The sequence below is a fragment of the Anopheles arabiensis genome, chromosome 2 (assembly GCF_016920715.1).
Source record: "Anopheles arabiensis isolate DONGOLA chromosome 2, AaraD3, whole genome shotgun sequence".
Classification (NCBI taxonomy): domain Eukaryota; kingdom Metazoa; phylum Arthropoda; class Insecta; order Diptera; family Culicidae; genus Anopheles; species Anopheles arabiensis.
Genome location: NC_053517.1, coordinates 99,953,637 through 99,981,097, shown reverse-complemented (window position 1 = coordinate 99,981,097; position 27,461 = coordinate 99,953,637). Strand labels below are relative to the sequence as shown.

The window sequence follows — 27,461 nt, the reverse complement described above, 5'->3', positions numbered from 1 at the left end:
CATGATAACCCTGTAGAAGCTCTGGAAGAACGGGAAGATCCTGCCTGGAAGTGTGTGAGTATCACCTGGCACTGAGAGCGAAAGGTTGGTTGGGATGGTGGTTGATTGCTTTTATTGTTTATTTTTCGTTCAAATTGAGTATTGAATTGTAGCTTTACTAGACGCCGTACTCAATGTTTGTCAACGCGACTGATAATCAGGGCAACTCTGCTCAAACCAATCACGATCGTTCGTACCCACGGCGTTGTACAGCTGATAGTGGAGGGCTACTACTGCCCACTCTAGCAGGACGTAAACAAACGACTTGCGACGAGATAACTCTATCGATTGATGAGGGGAACTGCAATATTCCTTACGCATTCTCTCTTCGTTCAAAGCGAACCTTGAGTGGCGTCGCCGATCGCAACACAAGATCCGCAATGAAGCGTATTTCCTCGCGCTTCGTGGCGGGTAGGATGCGATAGCGCAGCACCAGATAGGCGACAGCTGTTTTCACCTCCAGCAGTGCGTACTTCTGGCCGATGCAGTTCCGTGGACCCGCACTGAACGGGATGTACGCGTACGGGCTTCTTTGGGACACACATTCGGGAAGAAACCGGTCCGGATCGAACCGCTCCGGGTCGGGAAATTGGGCCGGATCACGGTGCAGATCGAAGATGTGCAGGTTGGCAATGCATCCTTGCGGTATGATCCGCCCGTCCGGCAGGTGGATCTCTTCGGTAACGCTCCGTGAGATGAACGCAACCGGTGGCCACAGCCGAAGACATTCCTTGATGACACGATCGAAGAATTTGGCTGAGTTTAAATCGTTCGGTGAGAGGTGTCCATCGGTGAGATCGTTTTGGGTGGCAAGTTGAGAGAGCTCTTGATGTAGACGGGTTTGAATTTCTGGCTCCCAGGACAGGGTAAGCAGGATGAAGACGAGCGCTGAGCCGGTTGTGTCATGACCTTCGAACGTGAATGTGTCCACCTCCTCGCGGATACCGTCCGGTTCGATCTGGCCTTGCATTTCCGCTGTAAGGAGTGTGTCGAGCATGGCGTACCGTTTCTTACCCCCCGGGGTGGTACTGTAGAGCGAGTGATCTTCGTCTTGCGACGAGCTAAGATCGTTGAGTTTACCCTGGGCGAAAAGGTCCCGGCGCTGAGCGATGATGCTAGCGGTGAAGAGATGAAGCGGTTTCAGCAAACGCTGAAGTTGCCGCGAGTACCCCAAAAGCCAGTAGGTCCAGTCCACGTACAGCCAGGGACGGACGGCACGGTTCAGCAACATCTCGCCCACCCGGTAGATGCCTTCCCGATACTCCTTTGCACCATCCAGCGTGTCCAGCTTCACTCCCATGGAGGTTTCTTGGGTTGATCAAAGAAAACGAGAACGATCGTTCAGATCAGATTGGAAGATCACAAAGGGATCACAGTGTACTATCTATCCATACGCACCACAAATAGTGTTGAGCGTTAGCTGGGACATTGCCGACTGTAACTCAATCTCAACCGCTGCCCCCTCACACCCATCCCACTTGGAGTCGATCTTGGCCGCAAGCTTTTCGCTCTCCTCACAGAACGTTCGATGAAAGCCGTTCAGGATGTTGAAGTGAAAGGTTGGCGTTAGGATGCGCCTTCGCTGGAGCCACTTTGCACCGGCACTGTTCAGCAGCCCGATGCCGATGAACGGATACATAAACCGATACAGCAGGCTCTTTTCCGTGTTGCGAGATCCACTCAGAAACGGTTCCGCCTCTGTGCAGCGCGTTATGTTCAGTATGAAGAGGTACCGATTAAGCCACAGCTTGTACGATCCACCGTATTGGGAGGTCCAGCGACGGAACGCATCGAACGCTTTGGTCGCATCCAGCCCGCGCGTGTGATACATCGTACCGATCAGTGGCCATACCGGTGGTCCGGGAAATTGCCGGAAGGCAGTGTACGTTGGACCACGCTTGTCGAACACATCCCAAACGAACCACAGGAGAAGAAGCAAAAGGATGGAAAGGGTAGAAATCACTAACGGCGACTGCACTACTACGTTCCAATCGGATGCCATGGTTGTAACTGAATTGCAAACCCATCGAAGGCGCATTACATTCTTCCGCCTCCTCGCCAACAACTGTGAGGGACTGAACTTGTGATTGTGCTGTTTGTGGGGAAATGTCTTGCTCTAGAACCGATAAGAACCGCTGTTGTCTGATGGAATGTTTGTAAACTTGGTAGCGGTAGGTCATGGAGTACAGGCGCTCTCGATGTAAATAGGAAGCCGGCGCTAATCCGGCATAATTTTTTAAAAGGGGAGAATCCATAGCCCATTATCACCACTTTTCCATAACCACTTAAGATAGCAATCCCGATCCATAGGCCCTTCTCTATCGCCGTTCCAATCGCACCTTCAGTGGAGTTTTAGCGCGCAGCACAAGATCGGCCATAAAGACGATCTCTTCCCGGCGCGTCACTGGTTTGAGTCGGAAGCGTTCCAGTACCGCCACCAGAACCGTTTTCATCTCCAGCTGAGCGAACTTCTGGCCGATACAGTTCCTGGGCCCAGCACTGAAGGGGACGTAAGCATATGGGTTACGTTTCTCCGCCACCTCCGGTAGAAACCGGTCCGGATCGAAGCGTTCCGGGTCGGGGAATTGGACGGGATCACGGTGCAGATCGTAGATGTGGATGTGTGACATGGTGTTGTGCGGAAAGATTGTGCCATCTGTGGGAAGGTGGGAAGAAGAGATAAAGGAAAGGCGATTCAGATTCTTGAAGCTTAATGAATCTTCAAACGGGAATTCAAGGGGAATGAATCTAAAACCTCAAATAGTAAGATTCACAATTCTTCAATAATTAAAGAATCGCTAAAGCTCCAATCTTTCATTCAGTGATGAGTCTCTGAAGATCACACCTACAGCCTTCCGAAGATCACATTTACACGTGTGATGGATAATGCAATCTTTGGTGTGATGTCTGGAGGTTTATAAATTCTTAGCGATTCATACATTTTTGGAGACTAATGAATCTTAAGTGATTCATAAATATTTCAAAAACCAAATGAATTTTCAAAATTCACTATAAGCACTACACTAGATCAACGTCCATTTGGAATTCCCAGCCAGGTTCCCAGCTATTCTTACCCACAACGAGCTCTCCGGTGGTGGCTCGTGAGATGAAGGCAACTGGCGGGTATAGGCGTAGCGATTCCTTAATCACCCGATCCAAATACGGCAGGTTCTGGTAGTCCTGGACCGAGCGGGGTTCACTGGACGAGCGATCCAACACTTCCTGGAGCTCCCCGTAGCAACGTTCCTGGATGTCCTGTTCGATTGCGAGCAGAATGAGCGTGAACATGATCGCGGCCGCCGTTGTGTCGTGGCCCTCGAACATGAACGTGTCCACCTCTTCCCGGATGCCTTCCTCGTCGATCTGCTGCTTCGCTTCGGCGGCAAGCAGTGTGTCCAGCATGGCGTACCGTTGCTTACTGCCAAAGTACCTGCAGGAGGGAGAAACCACACAGTTTTAGTAGGCGACAGACCGGTATCGTGTGTTGCCATGGGATACTCTGTTACATGTTTTCCTCTGTGGTGGAGTCCGCAGTCAGCTGGGCCGACTGGAAGGTTTCTCTCCGCTGTCGGATGATGCTGCGTGTGAAGTGATGTATTGGTTTGAGTGATTTTGACAGCGGTCCCTCGTAGCCTAGCAACCGGTAGACACGGTCACTGTACAGCCAGGGTGACATCGTGCGATGGACCAACATTTCTCCCACCTCGTACACCTTCTGCTTGTACTCATCAGCCTCACGGTAAGCGTCCAACTTCACACCCATCGCCGTTTCTGTAGTGTTTTGAAGGATAATAATTGATTAATTGGGGATTTTTATCTCGCAAATATCGCCCGTTTTTACCACAAATCGTGTGCAGCGCAAAGCTCGTTACAATCGGCTGCAGTACAACGTCCTGCACTCCGTCGGCCAGCCGGTCCAACCGGCGCACTAGCTGCTCACTTTCCTCCTGGAAGATGGTCAGAAACTTGGGCAGAATGTTGAAATGGAAGGCAGGCGTTAGGATGCGCCGTCGCTGCTGCCACTTGGCGCCCTTGCTGCACAGCAACCCATCACCCATGAGCGGATAGAGAAACCGGTACAGGATACTTTTACGCGTGTGCTGCGTACTGGAGAGGATCTTTTCCGCTTCCTGTACGCGCGTCACGTTCAGTATCACGCTGCCATCGATCCACTGCCGGTAGGAGGCCCCGTAGCGGGTGGCATTCGCGCGGGCGTACGCGAACGTTTGCACTGGAAGGATGGGAAACGATCGTAAGGAAGGCTCACCGAGAGAGGGACAGCTCACTTACCGGGATTTTTAAACAGCAGCTCAAACAAACTGCCAAACACCGGGACGATCGTTCCGCCCGGGTAGCGCAGCGCCGCTCGATAGCCATCCGTCTGCTTGGACCGGTAGTCGCGCACCAGCAGGATGGCAATGCAGCTCCCGAGAACGAACACTAGCACCGCCAGCAACATCTTAAGCCCTCCGTTCTAATCCGCCCGATTGGACGTGCGCGACGGTACTGAACGATCGCGTGTGTACCACCCACTGCTACCTGGCCGGTATTCCTGATTCCTGATTCGCTGCCGACGTGACTCGGGTCACATGGCCAACATTGCGGAAGTAGCGAGAGAAGTCCAGTTTCGCACGCTGTCCCACGCTGGTGGAGGGTGGAGTACGCCGCCACCTTATAATCACGCTAATCGATGCAACGGTCGGTTGTGCGCGCAAAAGAGCAGGTCAAACTAGATGCACACACGAGAGAGAGAGGTTAAGTAGGTGAGTAGTTTACAAGTCAAGTACGATTAGTCACTCTCAGTACTAAGGGTCATAGGAGATCGTGTGTGTTTTTTTTTTCTTTTCTGTTAATTCTAGGGCAAAAGGACCTATAACCGCCAGTGTGTTTGAGCAGGTTTTTGTCTTTGCTGTGTCTTCCTAATCTCGGATCTGATGGGGTTTGCGCCGTCTGTAATTAACACGTGTTCTCAACACAATATCGAGAATGCACTTTGAACGGCTCTCGGTATGGCCCGATCAGCAGATAGTGAAAGCGTGCATTTTAAAAAATATGAATGGTTGTAAAATAGGGTTGACCTGGGGGGTTTTTTTTGTTATATTTTGTAAAATGATTAACACACTTAAACAATGTGTGCACGATTTGATTCGCGTTCAAGGTTAACACCCGCGCGGAACGGAAGGCGCAACACGAATGCAGCAGGCAGTGTGGCGGCGCTCTAGACGCGTTAATCGATAAACCGGCCTAATTAAGGTGCGCGCGGGGGGGGGGGGGCTATTATCACATCTTGAGAACGCAGTCTATCGATATATCGGTATTGGGGTAAATCGTAAAAAAATGCATCGTTCTCAGTGCATGGGAAGGAAAGCGAGTGTAAGGGTTAATTTTCTTCTATTTGGCGTAACGTCCCTAAGCGGCCTATACAGGCTTTCAAGACTTAAAGCGTTACCACACACAACACAGTCGTATATAGACAATCCTTGCTAAGAGGGGACAGTCCCCATTCTAGTATTTTACCCATAATAACGGGCATGTTGGGCCGGTCTGGTGGTACAGTCATTAACTTGTACGACTTAACAACATGCCCGTCATGGATTCAAGCCCCGAATGGACCGTGTCTACATACGTTGGACTGCTGACTATCCTGCTATGGTCCTGCAAAGCCAAGCTCCCTTCACTAGTGGGTACAGGCAGGCTTTGACCGATAGCGGTTGTTGTGCCAAAGAAGAGGAAGAAGGAGAACGGGCATGTTATTGAAGTCGTTCGAGTTGACGACTGTACCACGGTATCACCCCTTTAAGGGTTTAATTTATGTTCTTTAAATCAAACATTCCTTCGCAAACAGTTACAGATGACGGTGAAGTGATTTGAGTTTATTTTAGTAAATAATCAATTGACATCCTTTTAGAGCAGGGGTTCAGCTTTCAGCTCGCGGGCATCAAAAATAACTATGTTGAGTCATTTGACGTTACCTTTGACTGATTGGATGAACTTTTAAATCTCGTTTTTCGTCTAATAAAAGTAAAATTACAATAAAAATTCAAAAGATTTAAAAACGTAATATTTGCTTAAAACCTTTACAAAGTTCTTCCAGAGCTCTGAATAAGAGCATTCAAATTGGTTGAAAACTCTACAGATTATCGTTAAAAAAACATAATATAGCGCACAAGCACAAGCGTATAGTTCAAAGTTCGCTTTATTTGCAATATTTTTGTCAATTTTAATACATTTTGTAACTATAACAAAAAAAAAAACAACTCAGCACCTACCATCTGATCACTTTGTACCTTTGAACCGGAATCGAATAGAAAACCCATCCATCGACCGATCAGATCGGTGGAGTAGTTGCCGGATCGGATGACTCTCTAATGATACGACATTTACTGACTCACGGTCCAGTGGCATCGCGAGAACGTGTGTTTTCACACTGCAACATTAATATTCATCAGGTGCGAAGTGTCCGGCGCACGGCCCACTCTCGTCAGAAGCTTCAGATAATTGCTCACCATCCAATAATGGAATGATTGTCGCCTACAAACGGGGAGGAAAAAATGGACAAAAAAAACAAAATTGAATTACTAAATAGTTTGCAATTGCATAGCGATGCTGGGGCGGAGGAGAGCCGACCCCCGACTTACCACAGGAGAAACTCGAAGCGCAGCTTGCGAAAGGTGACCCACAGAAAGTTGCGCACAGTGCGACGGGCCGGCCCGAGTGCGGCCAGTGCGCAGCGGGCCATGATTCGGGGCCGATCGATCGGATCGCCATGATCCAGTGCGATCGAGCGTATCGTGTTTAGATTGCTGTCAAGTATACGAAACGAAAGAATTTAGTAAAACACATTTCGCTTTAACATTTACCATCCAATCTGCTTACCGAATGACGAGAATTAAGTTCCGCGGCATAGCCCTTAGCGTGCCCATGATGCGGTCAAAGTGGTCCTTCGCCTGCCGTGTCATGTACGCGAGGTCCTGCTCGGTGAGGCGGGTAGAAAACCCGCGCCCCTTCAGTTCCAACGGTCGCTGGAGCAGTATCTCCGCAAAGGTACGATAGTCCGGCACGTTTAGCGCCTGCGAGAACCGTTGCATCGCAGCGTGATCGCGCAGCACGATCGCTTCCCAAAAGCGGGCAAGATTTTCCCGCACACCCGGCGCCAGCTGCTCGTACAGGCCGTGATCGAGCAGTACGAGCTGCATGCGCCTCGGATTGGCCGGATCTTTGCGCACAAACACGTTGCCCGGGTGCGGATCGGCATGCACAAAGCCGGTGGAGAAGATTTGCTGCCCGAAAGCGGTAAACAGCTGCCGATCGATCTCGGCTAGATCGAGCTGCATTGCAGCGATCGCTTTGCGATCGCTCACTTTACAGCCGTCGATAAATTCCGTCGTCAGGATGCGTTCGTTCGTGTGGTTCCAGAGCACTTTCGGCACGTACACAAAGTCCAGCCGGGCTAGGTCCCGTGCGCAGCGCTCTGCGTTTTTTGCTTCGTGCACAAAATCAAGCTCCTCGCGCAGCGTGCCCTGCAGATCTTCAACTATCCAGCCGAAATTGTAGTTCTTGTGCACGAGCGCGACCAACCGCTGCAGGAACAGTATCGTGCGCAAATCGCCGTCGAACCGTCGGCGCAAATCGGCATACTGCACCTTGACCGCGACCTGTTCGCCCGACTGCGTAACGGCACGGAACACCTGTGCCAGGCTGGCGGCTGCGATCGGCTCGTACTGAAAGCTGGCGAATAGTTCCTCCGGCGGGGCGCCAAAGTCTTGCACGAACAGGGCACGCACTTCGCCCGGCTGGCGGGTCAGGCAACGGTCCTCCAGCTGACGCAGCGTTTCAACGTACTCTTTCGGGATGATGTGATTAACGGCCGCTACCCCCTGGCCAATCTTGATGTAAAGGCCACCGTTTGCGAGGCATCCGGCGAGCAGTTTCTTGGCCGAGCGGAGATGAATTTCGGGCAGCAGTGCTTCGTACGCCCCGTCACCTTCCTGCAAGCCCTTCAGGCTCCAGGCGTAATCCACCGATATGCTCAGCCCGATGGCGAACGAGCGAAGGAACCGTTGAGCGCCGGCAACGTTTTCGAACCCATTGGCCACTCCATCGTACAGGACGGTGCCGGCAATGCTACCGGTGAGACCGTAGGCTAGGCTGCGCGCTAGGGACCGTTTCCGGGGGACACTTTTGAGGGCGCGTGATGAGTGGAAACATCGTCGCGTGGTAATGTTCAACACTGGCCAAATATGTTGGAACATTTGCGAGCGACGAACGGCACCAATACACACTGTTCACAGAGCGATAAGTGGAAACATTTTCGATACGATTCGATTTGTTGATGTAATTTTCGCAACCTAGTGTGACTTTGTTTGCAAAATAATGACAGCTGATTGTGTGATAAGTGCTTTGAGAAGGAGGAGGGGGGTTTGTAGAAGGAAAGTAAATAAAATGTGAGTAAATTCATAGCATTGAGGTCATAATAATCGGAGAAAACTTGTTACGGAAAGATACCGTTTTCGTAAGAAATTAAATCTCAAATAACGAGGAAAAACAAATAAAAACTAAAATTTTAAAAAGAACCGTTCAACTTGCCACCGTGTAAACGTACATTAAGCAGTCAGCTGTCACCTTGAGCCGGCAGCGCAATTGCGAAACGTCATGTTGGATGTAAACATAAACACATGCGCTCGGCAATGTGCGGCACGGTCCAGCCTCAGTGGAAAAGAATGTGAAAAAGTGTATTTTAGTGATAATTAAACATGTCCTCCATCATACTGAACACACTACGGAGACAGTGCGTCAGCCAGTTCCGCACGCGACTACTCCAGCAGTCGTTTTTGACGACAACAAGCCGTGGATTTCGCATCGCACCAATCGCCTGCGCCCCCAAACCCCACCAAAAGGATGAATTTTCCCACCTAGAGGCTGCCCACAGTCCGGACCAGTTTGGTACACTGTCGCCCCAGGTAGACGAACCGGAAACACCCGACGAGGGTGACCTAAAGGAGGAAGACTTTCTGCAAAACATACCCGCCCCGGGGCAGAAGCTGTCCGTGCGGCAGTATGCCGACCTGATCAAGGACCACCTGAAGAACAACCGCATCCGGGAGGCGCTGGATGTGGTCGAGGTGCGCATGAAGCAGGACCGGGTGAAGCCCGTCAACTACCACTTCAACCTGCTGATTGGTGGGTGTGCCCGGGTAGGCTACAGCAAGAAAGCGTTTCAGCTGTACAACAAAATGAAACAGCACGACCTGAAGGTGACGGGCGGCACGTACACGTCGCTGTTTAATGCGTGTGCGGTGTCGCCGTTCCTGGGCGATGGGCTGAAGCGGGCGAACCAGCTGCGCGAGATCATGCTGGAGAAGGGGTACGAGCCGAACGAATCGAACTACAATGCGATGATCAAAGCGTACGGACGATGCGGCGAGCTGAAGACGGCGTTCCAGCTAGTGGATGAGATGGTGGCGCGTCGGTTGAGCATTGGCACGGATACGTTCAACTTTCTGCTGCAGGCGTGCATTAGCGATCGAGAGTATGGGTTCCGGCATGCGCTGCTCGTGTGGCACCGGATGCACCGGATGCGGATCAGCCCGGATCGGTACTCGTTCAATCTGTTGCTGCGCTGTGTGCGCGACTGTCAGCTGGGCGATCTGGAGACGACGCAGCAAGTGATTGAGCAAATTCTCTCGGAAAGTATTGGAGGTAATGGCGGGAAACAGGTGCCAGCGATTGAGGAACCGTCGGTTGAAGCAATAGAGCGTTCGGAAGAGGACAACGCGGAACAGCAGCAGAAGCTCGCTACAATCGTCACAAATCGAGAGCTTACCGAGCGCCTCAATCACGAAGGTGTTCCGGATCTGCTATCTCCCCAGCCCCACCTCGGCAGTTTGGTAAGGTTGGGCGAAGTGCGAGAACCGGAGGACCGTTTGCTGCTGCTCGGTGGCTCGTCGAACGTGTTCGCTGAAATGCGACGGTGCGGGGCCGAGCCGGACATACGCACCATTACCGAGCTGCTGGACGTGATTCCTTCGACGTATGCCGCCGAAAAGCAGCTGCTCGGTACGATCAAGCAGCTCAAGCTGCGGTGCGATATCGATTTCTTTAACATTCTGATTAAAAAGCGATCGATGCGGTTCGACTATGAGGGTGCAAAGGTACGGAGCGTTTTGTTTGTTTTAATTGAACTGAATATTAATTTACGCTTGTCCATTCCACCTCCAGGACGTGCTGTACATGATCGAGGCGGCCAACCTGGAACCGGACATCGTCACGTACGGTGTGCTGGCGCTTGGCTGCCAAACGCAGGAGGAAGCCCGCTCACTTCTGAAAATGATGCACGAGGCGAACGTGCGCATGAACATACAAATCCTCGGCGCCATGTTGCGGCAGGGTTGCGCGAAGCAAAACTTTCGCTACGTGACGGAAATCCTGCAGATCGTGAAGCGCGAGCGGCTAAAACCGAACGAACCGTTCCTGCGCCATCTGGAGGAGTTTGGCCGGGTGTGCGAAAAGCGGGACCGCGAGTACGATGCGAAACCGCGCAAAAGGGGTAGGGATGAGTTTAAGCAGGAGTACAACCGGTACCGGATGCAGCTGGATGCGTGGCGCGAGCATATGGGACTGCAGGGGTTGGCGCTTGATCAGGCGCTCGGCATTGTGCGCGAACATCCGTGGGAACAGTTTAAGGAGCCGCAGGCGGAGGGGTATGAGGCGGTGAAAAATCCAAAGCTACGCCACAAGCGAAAGAAGCAACACTCGATACGGAGGGTCGATGTGGAGGCGATCGAGGACGATGATGATCGTGGCCAAGGAAAGGAGCACGATCAGACGAATGAAGTGAAGTTAGCGCATTAGCCGGAAGGAGTGTAGCCAACAGTAAGCTTAATAAACGTGAGCCGTAGAATGTGATTTAGTCGAATGAAGGAAACCTTCCGTTCGTTGTTTGGTATTTTAAATAATGCGCACTTTATTTCAATCTCTTAACTGAGTATAACTGGCCACTCGTTCTCTCCTCTCTCTCTCGCTCTCTCTCTATCTTTTTTTTTACAAACATTACATCAACCAAGGTGTCTACTCCCGCCCGTTTTCCCAGGTGCTTTGGGATTGCCCACGTGTCATGGATTGCTACGATGGATGGGCTGATGCGATCGCGATCGTTTTTCTCCACCACAGTAGTGCCACACCACACCACACTAATCAGCGCACACTAATTACACCGGCATATTACGCACCTGCTCTCACAGCTATTGCTAACGTCCTACCAATTACTAAAACAAAACCTTTGGGATGATATTACAATTACTAAACACGCGGGTTAGTGTAGAATGGGATTTCATTTATGGGATTATAAGGGAAAATGGAGGAGGGAGGTTTGTTTACAATGTTCTGCTTTGTTTTTATATTTTAAGACACTATTATTTATTATGTATTACAGGGTTTTCCAGCGGTTTCTCATACTTCTGGAACACTTTCTTGACTCTTTCTTATGTAAAATGAACTTCATATAATGGAAATTGGACTCAATGGCACCCTTTTTGGGCAGGCTCCTTGGAATTCCTGTTGGATTTGTTCAACAAGGGTGCTATATAGTCCAATTCCCATTACAGTAAGTTAATTTCAACTAAGAAAAAGTCAATAAAGTGCCGCACAGCTATGAGAACTCCTGGCCAGTGCCTCCGTCTATTGTTTTCCCCCTGTTTCAGCATACAATATGGCCTGTTTTTCTTTCACCTTCTGCTTCCTTCCCAATTGGCGGTCGTGTGAATTAATTCGGGGTGAGATATCGTGTGAACCTTACAACACTATGCACTTTGCTTCTTCGTCCCTTTTTCGTTATCTATATACAATTAGTAGCACTTCAACTACTACCACTACTATTACACTACTAAACATAAACTTTCGCAAACATAACATTTGTGTAACATTTCTTATTTTTTCCTCTTTCTCTCCCTCGCGCTCTCGCTCTCTCGATATCCATTTTTTGTTCGATTCAGCTTTTGTTTTTTTCCTTTTTCACTAAAATTTGTCTCATCTGGGAACTGAGTTTAACACTACTAAAGCTTTCTTTAATAGGGGGATTGCCTTCGGCTTCGCACGTGTTTTTGTGGGTGGATTGATTGTTTGAGGAAAATTTGTATTCCTTTGAACTCAATACTTTACTAAAAACTTCGAGTCCAGTGGTGAGGTTTACTTTCGTGCTTTTTCTCTACTTTTTTTACTTACTTTCATTTTTCACATTTAATTTTTGCTTTCATTTTTTGATTCCTACCCTAAGCACACTATTTTGTTGTGTCTGTTTTTGTGTCGTATTTGCTTCCTTTTTTCTTCCTAACTTTGGTACTTTGTTGCTAAGAGTGTGTCTCTGTCGGTGAGTATATTAATTTTCGGTCGGAAGGGAGGGGGGATTGTGTCCTCGCTCGATCGATGTGATAAAAATTCGAAATATTTCTTGTTTTCTGTTTTTTTCTTCTAACTCCTCTCTGCTCTTTGCTTCTTTGCTCTATAATACTACGACCCGACGAGCCCGATCGGTAGCCGATCCGTTTTTGTGTCGCGTTTGTGCGACGGGATGGCTCAAAGATGTTCCTGCCTTTTTTGTCCTTCAATTTCAACTGCACCGTAGCACTGCTTTTTCTCTCTTTTTCTCTTTCGCTTAGTAGAAATTGCTACACCAGGCCGGCTCGGAGCTGAGGGCGGCGGACGGTGTGCTGCCCACTAGCGGCAGCCGGCTCGCGATCATCGGCGTCGGCTGCGTGATCGGCAGGCACTGGAAGACGTAGTTGGTGTCGTAGTTGTTGTCCCAGAACTGCTCCCCCCGGCAGTGGAACCGGATCGCCATCTCGATCCGCTGCCCGACCTGCACCGAGTTGCCGTGCAGCGTGAAGCTAAACTTGTCCGAGAAGCCGTCGCACGAGTTTTCCGCGTACACCGCCTGCAGGTCGGCGTAGCTGCGCCAGTTGTCCAGCGTGTACCGCACGTACACCGACTTGTGGAAGTCGAGATTGCGCACGCGCACCGTGCCGGTGATGGTGAGCGTGATCGGATCGGTGACGGCCGCATTCTCCAAATTCACCTGCTTCTCGCGCACCCGGTCGAGAAAGCAGGGCAGGGCGCCCGGCTGCTGAAACAACGGCACCAGCACGCGGTCCGCCTTCGGCCCGAGGCTAATGATTTCCGGCATCGGTTGCTCCGCGGCCGTCACGATGGTAAGATCCTCGTACGCGGACTGTGGCACCTTCGGCACCTCGTCCATGAACGTCCGCACGTCGGTCAGATCGAGCCCGAGCACGTCCGCAAAGCGGACGATCTTCTTCCGGCCCGGTGTGCCCGGTGGCGTTTTACCCGTTTTGAGCGACGAACAGCGCCGGATGCGTTGCGGTTTGCTTTCCTCCTCGTCCTCATCGCCGGATGACATGGTCGCCCGGCGGCCCCCACCGTGCTTCCGGTCGTCCTCCTCGTCGTACTCGTTGCTGTCGTTGAACCGGTTCGAGGCGCGATCGTTCCGTTCCTGCTGCAGCTGCTGTTCGTGATCGTTGTTCACGATCGCCGTACAATCTTTGAGTATTTTCTCCACCTCCGCCAGCTCGATGGTGGCGGCACCCTGGCAGCCAGTATTGTGCTGCTCACCGGCCCGCCCGTCCTGTGGCTCAATGTCCTCCTCGTACTGTATGCCGTGGCTTCTTAGCCGCTCCAGCTCCGTGTCCGCATTGATCACGACGGTGCCGCGCGGCATTATCGCATGCCCGTTGCCCAGCACGGCTGTTCGGCTGTCCGGCACATCCGTCCCCGGTGTCGTGTGCACGCCCTCCTCCTCCTCCAGCGGTTCCATCGTCACGTCCTGCAGCGTGCTGTTCGAGTTCGAGCTCATGCCCGTAAACGTCGAGTGGTTCGATTCGGTCGACTGGGACGGTGGCAACGATTCGGAGCAGCTGTCACTGTCGGCGGTGGTGGCGGTGGCCGCGATATACCCCCCGACCGGCACCGCGTGCCCGTTGGCCGGTTGACTAGAGTGAAGCAGTGCGGTGAACGGGTTGGTCGGTGAGGTAGCGCTGGCCACGGTGGCACTTTCGACGGTTTGGTGCTGCACGGTCGTGCGCAATGCGCAAGCCGGTTGTGGTGCCGGTATCGTGCAGTCGTAGTACTCGCAACCGCTATTAACCGACCGCTGCTCCGGATCGGAGCTGTCCGGATCGTAGAACTGACAGTCGGACGAGCTGCTGTGGCTGCTGGCCGCCGAACCCTGGGGCGTGGAGCAGGGAGAGGAACAAACGTAGCCCGATTCGGGTGCCTGCGGCTGCTGTTGCTGCTGCACTACGGTCGTTGGGTCTTTAGCGTCTGGTGCGGTGGTCAAGGGCAATCCCGTCGGTGTGGCCGTTGCCGTTTCGATTAGACGTGTGTACTCGCATTCTTCAACCGGCGAGCTAGGGCTTTCCACCTCCAGGCCAAAGTCGAAGCAGGAATCGGCTTCGGCACTGTTCGGCACCACCAGGGAGCGGAGCGGCTGCAGGCTCGTTACGCCCGTCTGGTCGGTGGTGTTTGCCGCCGACAGCCAGGTGTTTTCCGTGTGCCGATCGTCCGCTGCCGTAAGTTGGCTCTCGTCCTCATCGTCGTCATCACCGGTGCTGCCCTGGAAGAAGAAGATGAAAAAGAAGGGGGGGAAACATTAGAAAATGTCACACGAAGCACTCAAAGGAACCAAAGAGCTACAATAGGAAGGGTTCGGTTGGTGTTAGTGTGCCATGATAATTGCTTGGAAACGCAGCTAGTGATCAAGGTTCATAATTTACTACAGGTTGGTCCGCCCAGTGTACTTTGACAAATTTTTCATTTGACAGCTAGGGAGTCCAAAGATACTTAGCAACTCATACAAAGTCCTTAGCAACTCTTACTCCCTATCTGCCAATCTCCAAACAAATCTCCATTCAACATGGCTACCAAAATACAGGGTTTTCCAAGTCAGTTTCGAATGTAAACTCTGTTATTCACCGCATCCAAGATGTTTTTCAACAGCTGTCAAATAGTTTATTTGCTTCAAAATGAAATTTCAGTTTCAACAAATGATTTTCAACACATAACAAAGAACTGTCCAACTCATTCCAGCTTGAGTCGTGTTGAAAATAATGTTGGAGAAATTAAAAATTATTGTGATGGAAATGAAATGTCATCTGACATCGATGTGGAACAACACTTTGTATGCGGTAAATAACAATGTTTACAATCGAAAGAGACTTGGAAAACCCTGTAAGAGCTAAGGATCTATCTGTAGTATATCTAGGCACCTTGGTAGTGGTGTGTTTTTGAAGCTGTTTATAATGGTGTGTGTTGAGAATCGGACCAAGTTGACAAGCAAGAATTAAGGAAACAGGGGAGAGAGGGGAGGGGGATGCGGGAGCTATTCATGCAGTCTAGTGTTGGGTAAATCAGATTCAGATCCATGAATCCTTGAAATGGAAATTGGAAAGATTCTCGAATCTCAGAAGAATCATATATCTCGAAAGATTCCCGAATCTCAGAAGAATCATATATCTAGAAAGACTCCCGAAACTCAAGCGATACATACATCTCCAAAGATTCATAGAGCTTGAGCTTGTTATTATTCTTCTTCTTGGCGTATCAACCTACGTGGTCATGCCACTCTGTGCAGACTTTCGAGACTTCTTCGGCAAGTACCGGACAGTTTGTTTTGCTAGATTCGTGCGAGGCTTGGAGATACATGAGTCTTTAGATATGCATGATTCCTTGGAGATGATTCATTAATCTTTAGAGATTCGATTCGAGATCCAAATCACTCATCGCAACGAAGATTCACATGCAGGATGAATGCAACCCAACACTAATGCAGCCCTTACCTGGGAGCCAAGATTCCGTAGGCGTGACTGCAAGCTCCGGGCGAAGGCTTCGGCACGGCTCCGGCAAGACATACCGATCGGGAGCAGTGCGGTGATCCCGCACGGTCTGTCAGGTCCAGTCGCTGACGGATCGCCCGGTGTGGTCATGGAAGCAAGGCAGTTTCTGTGTTCAAAGAAGAAGAAGAGCAGATCGAGACATGGAGGGAAACCATATGAGTACCGAATCGGGCAATCGGGAGCAAATTAACTAGGTACTACACTGTTCCGGGTAAGGTATGTCCCAGAATAAATGTTCCAGGCATCTGTACTGCCCAGAAGGATGAAGCTGTTAGCCACACAAAATGGAATGGAAATACACCAGATGCCTTAATGAAAGGTTAAAAATTGATATTTTTAGCCGATGGAACTCGAACGCGATAGCGATAAGCAGTATGAGGAGTATGGAGTTGGAATTACTGGGGAACAGTATGTACGGGTATTTTTCATCCACTTCTTGGCGAAATTTCGGGGCAATTTGGCACTCAAGTGTCCGGCCAGACGAGGGATTGGACGATCATCGATCGGACTCTGGGATTGCATGCACACAAATTGACGGTGAATCGGGCAAAACATCCAAATATTTGCCAAAATGGGATCCTTCTTGCCATCTTCATTTCTTTGATCGAAACCTCTCAAAATATTTTTGTAAAAGAGAGAGAGAGAGAGGGAATAGAAGAAAGCACTTTTGCGCAATATTTTCAACGGCGCATCCGCCGACGGTTGAACGCACCAGCGCCACACACACATACGTTTTTTTATTTGCCTTTTCTACATTCAATTAAATTTATTTATGGCACCAAAACGGACGAATGGTCTCCTTCTGGCCCTGTCTCTGCGCCTGTGACGCATGTTTTTTTTCCGCTGCCTTCCCATATGTCGCGGCCTCCATCATGTGGGGCTGCTGGGCTGGCGGGGCAAGTGGTGAATATCACGAGGTTGATGAATTAAATTGCGCTCGATTTCGCGATCCCCAAGGGGGGGGGGGAATGCTTCCCCGTTTTGGATCGGTATCGCATTGACGCATCTCTCTCTCTCTCTCTCTCTCTCTCTCTTTCCATGCGCGTCACTTTCGATGCGATCGAGCTCTTTTGTCTCCCTTTTTAAGTGATCCATTGCAAGAAAGAGCTAGTTGAATTGCACTTTTTTATGTTTTTTGAGGTTTCAAGACACCCTTATCACCTTCAGTGAACTTAAAAAAGCAAACCCCTAAGAACAAGACCAAAAAATTCGATCAAAAAGCCACGGCTTTCGAACGTGGTCACCATCCGCGGCTATTTGATCGTACACGATGCTTTCGGGTGCGGATTCTTTCTATAAATACTTGTTGTGTGGCGCCGCGTAACGTACACGCGCGTCCTTTTTCCTTGCACAAATGGGACATGCAAAGCAACGGTGAAGACGATCGATGGGTCGAAGAGGGGGGGGGGGGGGCAGGGCGGTCAAATGAGGGCGAATGTTTATGGTAGTGATAGGCTCGATCAGTAGAGTGAAGGTGTATTAGGAAAGCAAAAAAGCTTCCGGGGCAACTTTTATGTACAAAAAGTGTGAATTGACTGTTTTGTAATAAGCAGTTCGATTAGAAACATAAAAACATTGTTTGGTGTACATGTTTTTTTGTGCCAGAATTTGTGTAAATTGAATTTAAAAAGAAGCAAAACACAATGTGTAAGTTCAACAATAAGTAAAGTTGTAAATGAATAAAGAAAGCGATATACACAATTCACAGAAAAAAACAGATAAATAAAGCGACAACAAAAGAGAGTAGACAACAGCAATAAAAAGGCGAACAAGAAAAAAAATAAACAAAACAAATAGAAAAACGTGTTTTGCACAAAAAAAAAGCAACAACAAAAACAAAAAAAAAACAAAACACAACAAAATAAAGAAACGCGAAAAAGGAGAGACAAAAAGGAAGCAATAAAAACCTGATCAAAATGATCCACCCCCAGGCGTAGAGTGACCAAGCTTCATGTAATCTGGAAAGGAATAAATCGAAAGGATAATTAAAACTATATTCCGACACACGCACACACACAGGCTCACTATTGGACGGCTATGGTGACGGTGTTAGTGTTGTTGTTGTGTACGGGAGAGGTTGCGTAAACTGAGGAAACGCCAGCTGACTCCTTCTACTCCGACCGACACCAGACACGGTCGCGTCACGCCACCCAGGGAAAGTGTTACTTTGAAGGACAAGATGGTGGCGCGCGCGTGGTACCACCGAACTAACAAACCGACCAGAGGTAGGTAGTGAGTGGAAGGAGAGTAGGAAAACAAGGATACAACATCGTGAAAAAACCGAATACCCCCCCCAAAAAAAGGGGGAGAGGAAAGGGGGTTAGAAAATCCGGTTGAGACCGAAAATGCTTTCGAACGCGATACTATTTCTTTACTATTCTTAGCTTCAAACCCCACGCGAACGGGGCGACATGAGAGCAAGACGCAAGGGACCACCACACACCATCGAAATGTGCGAATGCGAAACCAAACATGACTTTTTCGAGTGAGGGGATGTCACGCAGCATGCTGTGGTGGCGGCCGTTGTGTTTGCAAAACAGGTAGGAAAGGAGTGCGGTCGAATAAAAAAAAAAACAGTCGCAGCAAGCATTGGTGCCATTGATTCGGCGAACGGTGTACACACGACACGGGAAGGATGGGTTTGGGACCATCAATGACCAAAGTAGCAGCAGCAGCAGCAATGTTGCCGTGGTCATCGTTGTTGTAATCCCAAAAATAAAGACGAATGTCAATGTCGAGTGGGGCGAGCGTGTGTGTGTGTGGTGTGATTAGATGATACCGATTTCAAACGACAAACACACACGGTAGTACGGACACGCTAGCAACGTGGTGTCTGTCGGTGTCAGATTCAAACGATAATAGTAATTTCAATCGAGAGAGAGAGAGAAAGAGAGACGAAGAGAAAAACAGAGCGAGAGCAACAACTCTAATAGAATGTTTGAAAATGGTGTGTGCGTGGTGTTGTTACAATTTAATTATAGACGAGTTTCAATGATGCATTGTGTTCCGAACGGTCCGAATATGCCTTATTGAATATGAAGGCATTAAGTATGGGATGTAACATGATTAACTTGGTAATTGAGTTCGCCCGCAGAAACAAAACTATGCCTCCACTACCAGACAGCTGGCAGACCACGGGTTTTGGTGTGTCTCACCTCATAATGAGAGACAGTAAGATGGCTTGAGCATTGGAAGTATTTCGGTAGTTAGTTACGGAGATGTAATATTAAACGGTAAGGATCAACAATAGCTTGAGTCAGTTTGTGTTGGACAAACATTGAGTAGAAGCATTAAAGAAGGGAAGAATAAATGTTGGGAGTTTCGGGATTCTGAAGAATCGAAGATTCAATTCAAAAGATCGTATCGCAGCCGGATGGAAGGAATTGAATCCCGGAAAGATTCCAAAGCGATTCGAATTCCAATAGCTAATTGATCATGTAGGATTTATTGGAAATTGTTTGGAGAATCCCATTGAGAAACGATCGTTGTTTCCAATGTGGGATTGGGATTCGGACAGCCACTTTTCCAAACTCAATCTTAGAGGAAAAGAAAGAATACTGCCTAGATACTGCTGTTGTTTTAATTTATTTCATGAGTATCCTGCTCAGTGTTGCGTAGAATATAGCAAAATATTCGAAAAACATCCAAAGGAAACCACAATTTTATGTCATTTTACAATCACTACGATCGTTCCCAAATTCGATCGAGTTTGGCAAAGTGCTTGGGGAATTCGATTCCCATATAGTATTCCTTTTAGGATACTCTAGGATACCAACACCAGTAAGAATGATTTCTAAGGCCTTGTCCTTGGTCTAATAGATAAACGTTTTGGAGTCTCGCAGGAGGCAAACGAGGATCAATTATTGTCCAATGTACTTGACTGTGAAATAAAAGTAATCAACGAGAATGCTCTGAGGCATTCGAATTACAACAATAGTGACGAAAAATTATAGGAGATCGATGTCTATAAACAAAAATGGAATCATGAAGCGATTATAAACACTATGTCGAGAAGGATATTCCATTTAAATTACACAGTGCTATCTACAAGGTAGTACAGTAGAATAAGAAAGCTTTAGGTACTGATTAGGAACTGATCTTCAAATACGGACCATACAGATCATGGAGAGATAGAGAGAGAAGAGAGAGAGAACCTTAAAAAGGCTAAATTATAACCAATCAGAATGAACAGAGAGAGGAGAGATAGAGCTGGAAAGAAATAGAGAAAGATAACCTTGCAGAATGGTATAAGATCCATAAAGGTAGCGATGACTTTAAGAATTATGATCTTCTACGTTCAGAGAATCTTGCCAACACTACCGAAGGATCCTCTTTTTCCATGCTTTCCATTGCTATTTCCATCCCAACTTAGTATTAAACTACTTTGAACCTTCTAAAAGGATGAACTTTATAGAATAAAGAACTGATTTTAGCATTGTGTAAGGCTGAACGACGCCTCACAGACGACTATTTTCATCTTAAAGCAGTGTGTAAAACCATCATACTGGTGATAATAGCATCATCTAGGGCGGACTAATTCACACCAATTCCCCATGGTGCGATGCAAAACGGATGCCACATGTTGTTGTGACATGCCATTTGACCATCGCAGAAGGAAATTCTGAATAATCTGCAACAAAAAATTGGATTAAGAAACATATCATCCCCTTTGATCTTTAAAACTCCATCCGCTAACAACCGTCAGACAGTTTTGGGTGTGTAAAACCATTAGCTTGATTAGAGGTATAAACTATCCCATAATTAACAAGCTGCTCATGAGCGGTGCATGCATCACCCACGTGTATCCGCTAATCGTAAATCGTACCAAGCTGCAAAAGAAGCTACAACTATTCTTCCTCCAGCACCACCACCACCACCAGAGCTTTGCTCTTTGCCCAGGCGCTACCGATACCGATTGCATCAATTACACCGTGCATCACCGTTGCATTCTCTCCTTCTCCCTCTCTCTCTCACACAGACATACACACTGTGCCTTCCTAATCAACGGGAACACACACACATCGAACGAAGACCGAGAACCGTTGCACTGAAGCGATCCGGTCCACTCCGCCGCCTATCAGTCGCACAAAAACCAAATGTTGTAAACAATAACAGAGAGAGCAACACCGTCGTGGCGTTATCGGAGGATGCAGGCGGATTCACGCGGCTTTCCGTGGCAAGCGTCGCGTTGGTGTGGTGGCGGAGATTCGTTAGCACAATGTTTACCAACATACATCTGGTACGGGGTGGTGGCAGATAACACACAGCTGATGGTGGAGCGATCGATGAGTGTGTGCGGGATCAAGCTGTAAAGTTGTACACCAAGCGCCGCCAAGTGGATTAATTACCAGAATTCAATGTTCAAGAAGGAAGAGAGAGGTTTGCGAAAGCAAAAATAATAAGAAAAAGTAAAGGAAAAAAATCAAAATCATTTTAAAGTGCTTAAAGGTCATTTTTTTGCTGTCTCTGTCAAGCTGTTTTGAAAGCTGCGGAGATTGCAAAGCGCCAGTGAAATGATTCACTCGTCGATTCAGCCTAGATTGCAGCGGGATCGGCAGATTGTTATCAGACTAACCTTCACAGTCGATCCGGTGCGAAGGACCATGCATTTAATAATAACGCGTTCTTGGAAAATGGATTTTTTGCACAAATGCGTCTTTTTAATCGTAGGGAATAACAGCAGATAAAGAGTTCGATTTCAAACCAATAAAATATGCTTAAATAGGTTAAATCGGACAGATTTACTTGAATTTGATTGGTTTGTTGTCATTTATTAACCTATTTTACATTGAAAAATTGTCAAACAAAGAGTAAAACATCAATTTGAAATGGTTTTAAACGCGACCGGATCGAATGAAAGTTAAAATTGTCGTCCAAGCACGGGCGACATGGAGACGCCTGGTGTTCGTGCGAAGTTCCAATGCTGCTGCTCCCCACCTTTATCGTGCACCCCCCCTCTCAATTGGCAACTAATTTATCAATTTATGAAATTTAACATTTTCGGCACAGCCACGGTCAAGGGCAGCCGGAGGTTTGCCAAATTGAAGCTCAATAGGCTCAATATGTCTGAAACGACGCCTCATTCGCATACAAAAGTAACTCCAGCGTATTTTTTGAGAGTTTTTGTTAGTGTTAGTTTTACAATAGAAAGGGCTTTTTTAAGCAATACGTCCATTTTGGAACGTTGCTCGTGAATATAAAAATGATATATTATTAAGAAATTGATTCCTTTTTTAACTGAAAAATGATGTAAGCGAAAGGCCTCCCACGTGCTGAAGTTAATGCACCAGTCCATTTGACCGTACTGCTAGACGGGTTGGAAAAAAAGGTGCAGACAGAGGAAGGTAGGTTCAGAAAACACAGCAAACAAAATATTCCGGAGCGTGCCGACCGTGCCGTGGTCACCTTCAAATGACATTCCTTTCGTCCACCACCAGCTTTCATGGGAGCAGAAGAGGTTGGAGTGCGAGGGAGGCGCGCGCGCGTCAAAAGATATATATTGTTGCGTTGCCGCCTTCTGCTTTCTTTTTTTTTCTTCTCCCGCCCAGTGCCGTGTATCATCATGCACTACCGCGCCCGCCCGTCTCTCCGGCAGGGCAGGGGCAGGGACACGTTTATATGACCATATGTGACGGTGCGCTTTTGCATCGCTAAGAACCACCGTGTAAATGGGGTGTGTCAATTGCATTCGGCAAAAGGGTAAACCGAACCGAAGGGAGGGTGGGCACGATCATAATGATAGCAATTCGATGATAATAAGCGTTACCGCGCCATGTGGGCTGATTAAATCGATTGGCTTTTTTTTAAATAAAATCCCGCTTTTAATTATAGCAAGACGAGCGGATACAGTTTTAGCGTTTGAGCGCTTTCCAACCATAGTTGGGCAACGAGCGTTTGACCATTTTACGTTAAACTGCACGTGAGAAGATGTGTGTGTGTGGCTGATCCGGGATCAATCAACCGATCAGCTGACGACCTCCCTTTCCAATCCTCGACAACACGGCGGCGCCATGTTTCCAACAGGCTGGGCTGCGGGTGCGGCGTAATTTATCGCGCCCCAAAAACGTTCCTTCCCAGACTGTCTGGGGGCAGACACAGGCAGAGGTGTTCAATTAAGTCCGCCGCTAGCAAGAGCTGCTATTTAAAGTGAGCGAGTGGGTGGACATGGGATCAGCTGTGGGGGGATGTATTGCAGGTGAAGGGCTCGGCCATTGGCCCCCAAATGCCGCAACTGTTTCGCCGCAGTAGCGTCAATCATCACCTGATCGTGACATTTGACCATGATTAGCTACCTGTGCGCGATCCTAACTTTCTCAGGGGGTGGGGTTGAGCAAGTAGTACACCCACTCCCTTGTGGACAATGTTTACGATGGTACGATCGTGCTCGACCAAGATGATCGTACCAACACTAACAGGAAGGTGACAACAGATCAGGTGAACCATTTCAGTACTTCGCGAATTAGGTAAAAGGGGGAAGAGAGGTGGGGGGTGGGGAAGGGTGGAAGCATTCAGTTAGTCTATTTGGCAATGGAAAACCACCGCATACACCAATGTAAACACCGTGCCGAACACAGCAACTCTCCCGCGTGCATCGTGATCGTCGCGATCGTCAGCGTCTGGTGACCGACCGCAGGACCACCATTGGATTCGATTGGCGATGCTTATTTTTAACAGCATTTACATTAATAACATACACACACAGGCACAGGGGACACATTGACTGTGTAGTAGTGTCAGCGTAAAGAAATGCCCGGCAAGAGGGGGAGTTACAAAATAGAAGTGTTCGCTTCAATAACGGAATAATGGAATGCTTTTGTTAGTGTTGGTGAAAGGGCGATCTCAGGATGTTGAAATAGAAGCTGTTTTCCGTACAGATCCTGTTTGTTTTGCATTTTCCAATGCGGCGAGGGAAATTACTTTTCAAGGCGAGCGTTACCCTGTTACTCGCACTGTACCCTTTACACAATGGGTGCGTTGGAGGTAAATTTTGGCCAAAAATGGTTGATTTTGGGTTCACTGTTGGTGGTGGTTTTGTTGAATTGTAAGGGGGCAGTTTTCAAAATTTTGCTTAATGGTATTTTTTATGGACAATAATGTTTTACAGAAACTCATTTGAGGAACTTTAAAAAAATATTGTATTGAATTTAATAGTTTTTGCCAGAAAATTGATCCGTTTTGAACAAATTTGTTCAATAATTTGCTTCAAATCTTGTCTAAATTTAATAAACATTCAAAAAATACAAAAAAGTCAAATTTTGGGCACAGTGAAACAGTACAGTACGCTAGTCAACAGTATAACACTAGTCAATTTAAACAAAAATACCAACTAATCATTAAATTATTGTTAAAAAATTATCATTAAGCAAGTATATTTTTGCAGAAAAACGATAAATTCAACTTATGCGGAAGCATCGAGAACGCATAAACCGCGCACCTGGGAAGCAGACTGTAATCACCTACAGGAATTTTGCAAATTCCACGCATTCGATGATAGATATCGATATCAAATTAAAATGATAAACATTTATCTAAATTAAAATGCATCACTTTTCTCCGTAAAACGATAAAACGAAAAAAGAAACAATTAACTCATCAACCAAACGAAAAACAGGATTTGGTTTTTAGGAAGCACATCAACATTTTGTTTAGTAATCTGCACTGAATCATGTGAGGTGTTCATAGCTCTGACAAGAGATGTTCAACACACGGGGCTTCAGCAGAGTTTGAATTTATTCTGAAATTCATTATCCTATCTCTAATAGTTGCTAGCCTGAGCTAATTCTAGCATACAGGTTGATTCTGTAATATAGAGTTCATTATCCAATTGCATAGCTCAATGCACTAACATGAGGGTTACTGAATGTGAACAGTATTTGGATTTATTTAAATGTTTCGTAATCTTTAGCGATGACTCTCGTCGATTACACCAAACATATTGATATCATGTGAGGTATATAACATATCATTCGATCTTTAAAACGTGACCAATGGACTCAATATTCCTTCCAGCTTGTTAACTGGTTCAATAACTACACAAGAGTTCATCGATTGGGCATCTGTTGGCAACCCACTCCCTATGAAAATGGTCAATACCAGAACATGAAGAAAGTGAAGTTATTCAATCGATCCCACTCGGCTGGAAGAGAGAGAGAGAGTTCAGTTGGAGGTCATACTGATGATTGTGGCGAACGAGCGCGCGAACGATCGCTCCAACCATGTGGTGTGCGGGCGCATGCGTCGATACCGAAAAATAAAACAACCCCCCCCACCCCCCACGAAATAAAGTGTCCCACCGCTTACCGTAGCTCTATAAGCAGTCCAATAACGATCGCTGTCACCGTGACGATGATGGTGGGCTGATCGGCGCCAAACAGATGCCGGATCAGCTGCTCGACTGCAAAACCCCCGGTCAGGGTCGTTCGTGAGTTCGTGGGTCGTAGTGTTCGCGCTGTGCCGCAGCAGTCTGTGGAAGTGTTGTGCTGGTCGTAGTCGTAGTCGGCCGCTGGTGGTGCAGGACGCTGTCGCCGCCAAAGTGGGCGCCACTCGGGGGCCGGCTGCGTTTGGCTTGTCGATGACAGACACGGTTCCGCTACGTACAGCGGCGTTGTACACTGCTCAGTGAGCACAAAATGCCTATGCACTTTGTTTGATGACGTTGCAGAATGCACAGGACACACAAACACGCACACACGGAAGATGAATAATAACACTATAAGGCTATGGGCATTATACAAGATTTGTAAGAAACGACACTAATGACACCGCACTGGAACAATGTAGCAGCAACACGCACACACACTGGTGTACAGCACCAAGGACGAAGGATTTTAGTGTAAAGGATGGCGTGGACGTGCACGAAGAAAGGCAAAAAAAAGCGTATGACAACGATGTGATGCTCCGTGGCGAGTGGATGGGGCCGAAAAGCGAAGCTTTATGTATGTGTGTGTGTGGGGGGGTATAGCGATGTTTTGACCACCAAAACGAACGACAATTTCCCTTAGTGCACTTTCGAAGGGTTCCGGCGGAGGATTGGTTGATGTTTTAATTTTGCTCTGCTGATTTTTTTTTTCAAACAAATTTCTCACTTTTCGCTCCTGTTGTGCACAATATTACACACACACACTACACACAACTTCGGCTATTCGTATCTATCCTTCGAGCACCTCCACCAACCACTCCACACTTTTTCTCTGCTTTAGCTCTTGAAGAATTAACACTTTAGCACCATCGGCAGCACACACTCACTGACCGGATCAGCGGAGGATCACTCGCCGCCAACCAACCACACGACAACACAACCACACCATAACGATCGTGCGCGGAACCCAAGGGCGATCCCGGAACAAGGGGGCGCAGCAATCTGGTGAGCCTCTTGAGTACAGAGACGCGCAAACGAGATGCTTCTGCCGTCCCCCGGGTGGACGGTGGATGGCGCAAACCCTTTCCTGTGACAGAGGATAGCCGTGCGATGCTATCCTTCCAGAAAGGTGTGCGTACAGCCCAAGGGTGCTGTCGTTGGTGTGTGTGTTTGTGTGATCGAAGTAGCCCAATGTAGCACCAATGTTCCTAGCGAATGAAAGAAGGAGGAGAGAAAAGATTAAAAGGTTGTTCTGAGGAATGTTCAAGAAAGAAACACACGCACACACGCATACAAACGCAGACACAACTTTGTCCTTCCACTGCTTGAAAGAGGTCAAAAGACAACGGAATGCGTGGGACTACATATGACACCAACAGTCTGGGAAGGTCCTGCGAGCTTAGACGAATCTACAGTGATGGTATTGGTTCCGTTACATTTTCACACACACACAGACACTGTGAGGGCACTTTAAAAAAGATTCGTTCAATTTGCGCGCCAACGTGTGTGGCACGACGACGACACAATGTTACAATTTGCCACAATCATCATCCCCCTGGCAAGGACATCACACTCGAGCAGCACGTGGTCTGTGTATGTGTATGTGTCTGACTGAACGCGAACCAAAACTAATTCACCTCTGCCTGCTCTGATGCAATCAATCGACGGCCACTTGGATCGAGAAATGAAACTGAACCGAGAATCTTTTGGCTTGGTACGGGCACGGACACGGACAGGTAGCAGTCCTGCTGGGCTGATAAGATACTTACCGGTTTTGGGTGCTACACGGGTTGTCCGTGGTGGTCGTTGCCGAAACCGATGATCGACCACCAAAGAAGGGTCTTTCGGCTCTTTGAGAAGGGTTTTGGGCAGGGAGCGCTCTTCCTCCTGCTCTTGCCAAAAGATTTTTGGGATGACCACTTCCAACCAAGCGCTGTGTCACCGCTGCTCGCGTACTGCACGCTAGCGGCCACGGGGAATGTCCGCTGCTGTACTGTGCTGTGAGTGTGTGTGTGTGTGTGTTTTTCGGTGGCAGCGTGGCACCCTGGACACGGAGGAGGCACTCGAAAGATGTTCCGCCGCGGACGTCGCTTTGGCAAAGACTCCCCAGGTCAATCGCAGCCCCCTGTGAAAGCGCCAGAGCAGTAGTGGTCGGGCCCGTG

At 48.2% G+C, this 27,461-nt stretch overlaps 5 protein-coding genes across 7 annotated transcripts; 1 reads left to right on the top strand and 4 right to left on the bottom strand.

The window, feature by feature from the left end:
• Positions 1-89: 89 nt before the first annotated feature.
• On the bottom strand, positions 90-2,105 carry LOC120908463 (probable cytochrome P450 4ac1). Its single transcript, XM_040319447.1, has 2 exons — positions 1,438-2,105; positions 90-1,347 (listed from the first exon to the last, which is right to left on the bottom strand). The coding sequence occupies exons 1-2, from the start codon at positions 2,075-2,077 to the stop codon at positions 353-355; spliced, it is 1,635 nt and encodes a 544-aa protein (XP_040175381.1). The 5' UTR covers positions 2,078-2,105; the 3' UTR covers positions 90-352.
• LOC120908464 (probable cytochrome P450 4ac1) lies at positions 2,085-4,515 on the bottom strand. Its single transcript, XM_040319448.1, has 5 exons — positions 4,330-4,515; positions 3,881-4,270; positions 3,546-3,810; positions 3,114-3,469; positions 2,085-2,695 (listed from the first exon to the last, which is right to left on the bottom strand). Exons 1-5 carry the CDS (start codon positions 4,496-4,498, stop codon positions 2,358-2,360), a joined length of 1,518 nt encoding a protein of 505 aa, XP_040175382.1. The 5' UTR covers positions 4,499-4,515; the 3' UTR covers positions 2,085-2,357.
• A 1,702-nt stretch (positions 4,516-6,217) lies between these two features.
• Positions 6,218-8,407, bottom strand: LOC120896289 (uncharacterized aarF domain-containing protein kinase 5). The gene is made up of 3 exons (XM_040300288.1): positions 6,916-8,407; positions 6,678-6,842; positions 6,218-6,570 (listed from the first exon to the last, which is right to left on the bottom strand). Exons 1-3 carry the CDS (start codon positions 8,289-8,291, stop codon positions 6,462-6,464), a joined length of 1,650 nt encoding a protein of 549 aa, XP_040156222.1. The 5' UTR covers positions 8,292-8,407; the 3' UTR covers positions 6,218-6,461.
• A 266-nt stretch (positions 8,408-8,673) lies between these two features.
• On the top strand, positions 8,674-10,958 carry LOC120896288 (pentatricopeptide repeat-containing protein 1, mitochondrial). The gene is made up of 2 exons (XM_040300287.1): positions 8,674-10,190; positions 10,258-10,958. Exons 1-2 carry the CDS (start codon positions 8,793-8,795, stop codon positions 10,888-10,890), a joined length of 2,031 nt encoding a protein of 676 aa, XP_040156221.1. The 5' UTR covers positions 8,674-8,792; the 3' UTR covers positions 10,891-10,958.
• Positions 10,959-12,035: 1,077 nt separating this feature from the next.
• LOC120896286 (glycogen-binding subunit 76A) lies at positions 12,036-27,459 on the bottom strand. 3 transcript variants are annotated; one of them, XM_040300284.1, is made up of 6 exons: positions 27,069-27,459; positions 26,027-26,507; positions 25,242-25,581; positions 17,849-17,899; positions 15,885-16,047; positions 12,036-14,662 (listed from the first exon to the last, which is right to left on the bottom strand). In XM_040300284.1, coding segments are annotated over exons 2-6 (2,529 nt in total). In that variant the 5' UTR covers positions 26,028-26,507; positions 27,069-27,459; the 3' UTR covers positions 12,036-12,688. The 3 variants fall into 3 exon arrangements, with proteins under 3 accessions (XP_040156218.1, XP_040156219.1, XP_040156220.1); XM_040300285.1 differs by lacking the exon at positions 27,069-27,459 and adding an exon at positions 26,584-26,892; XM_040300286.1 differs by lacking the exon at positions 17,849-17,899.
• Positions 27,460-27,461: the final 2 nt, after the last annotated feature.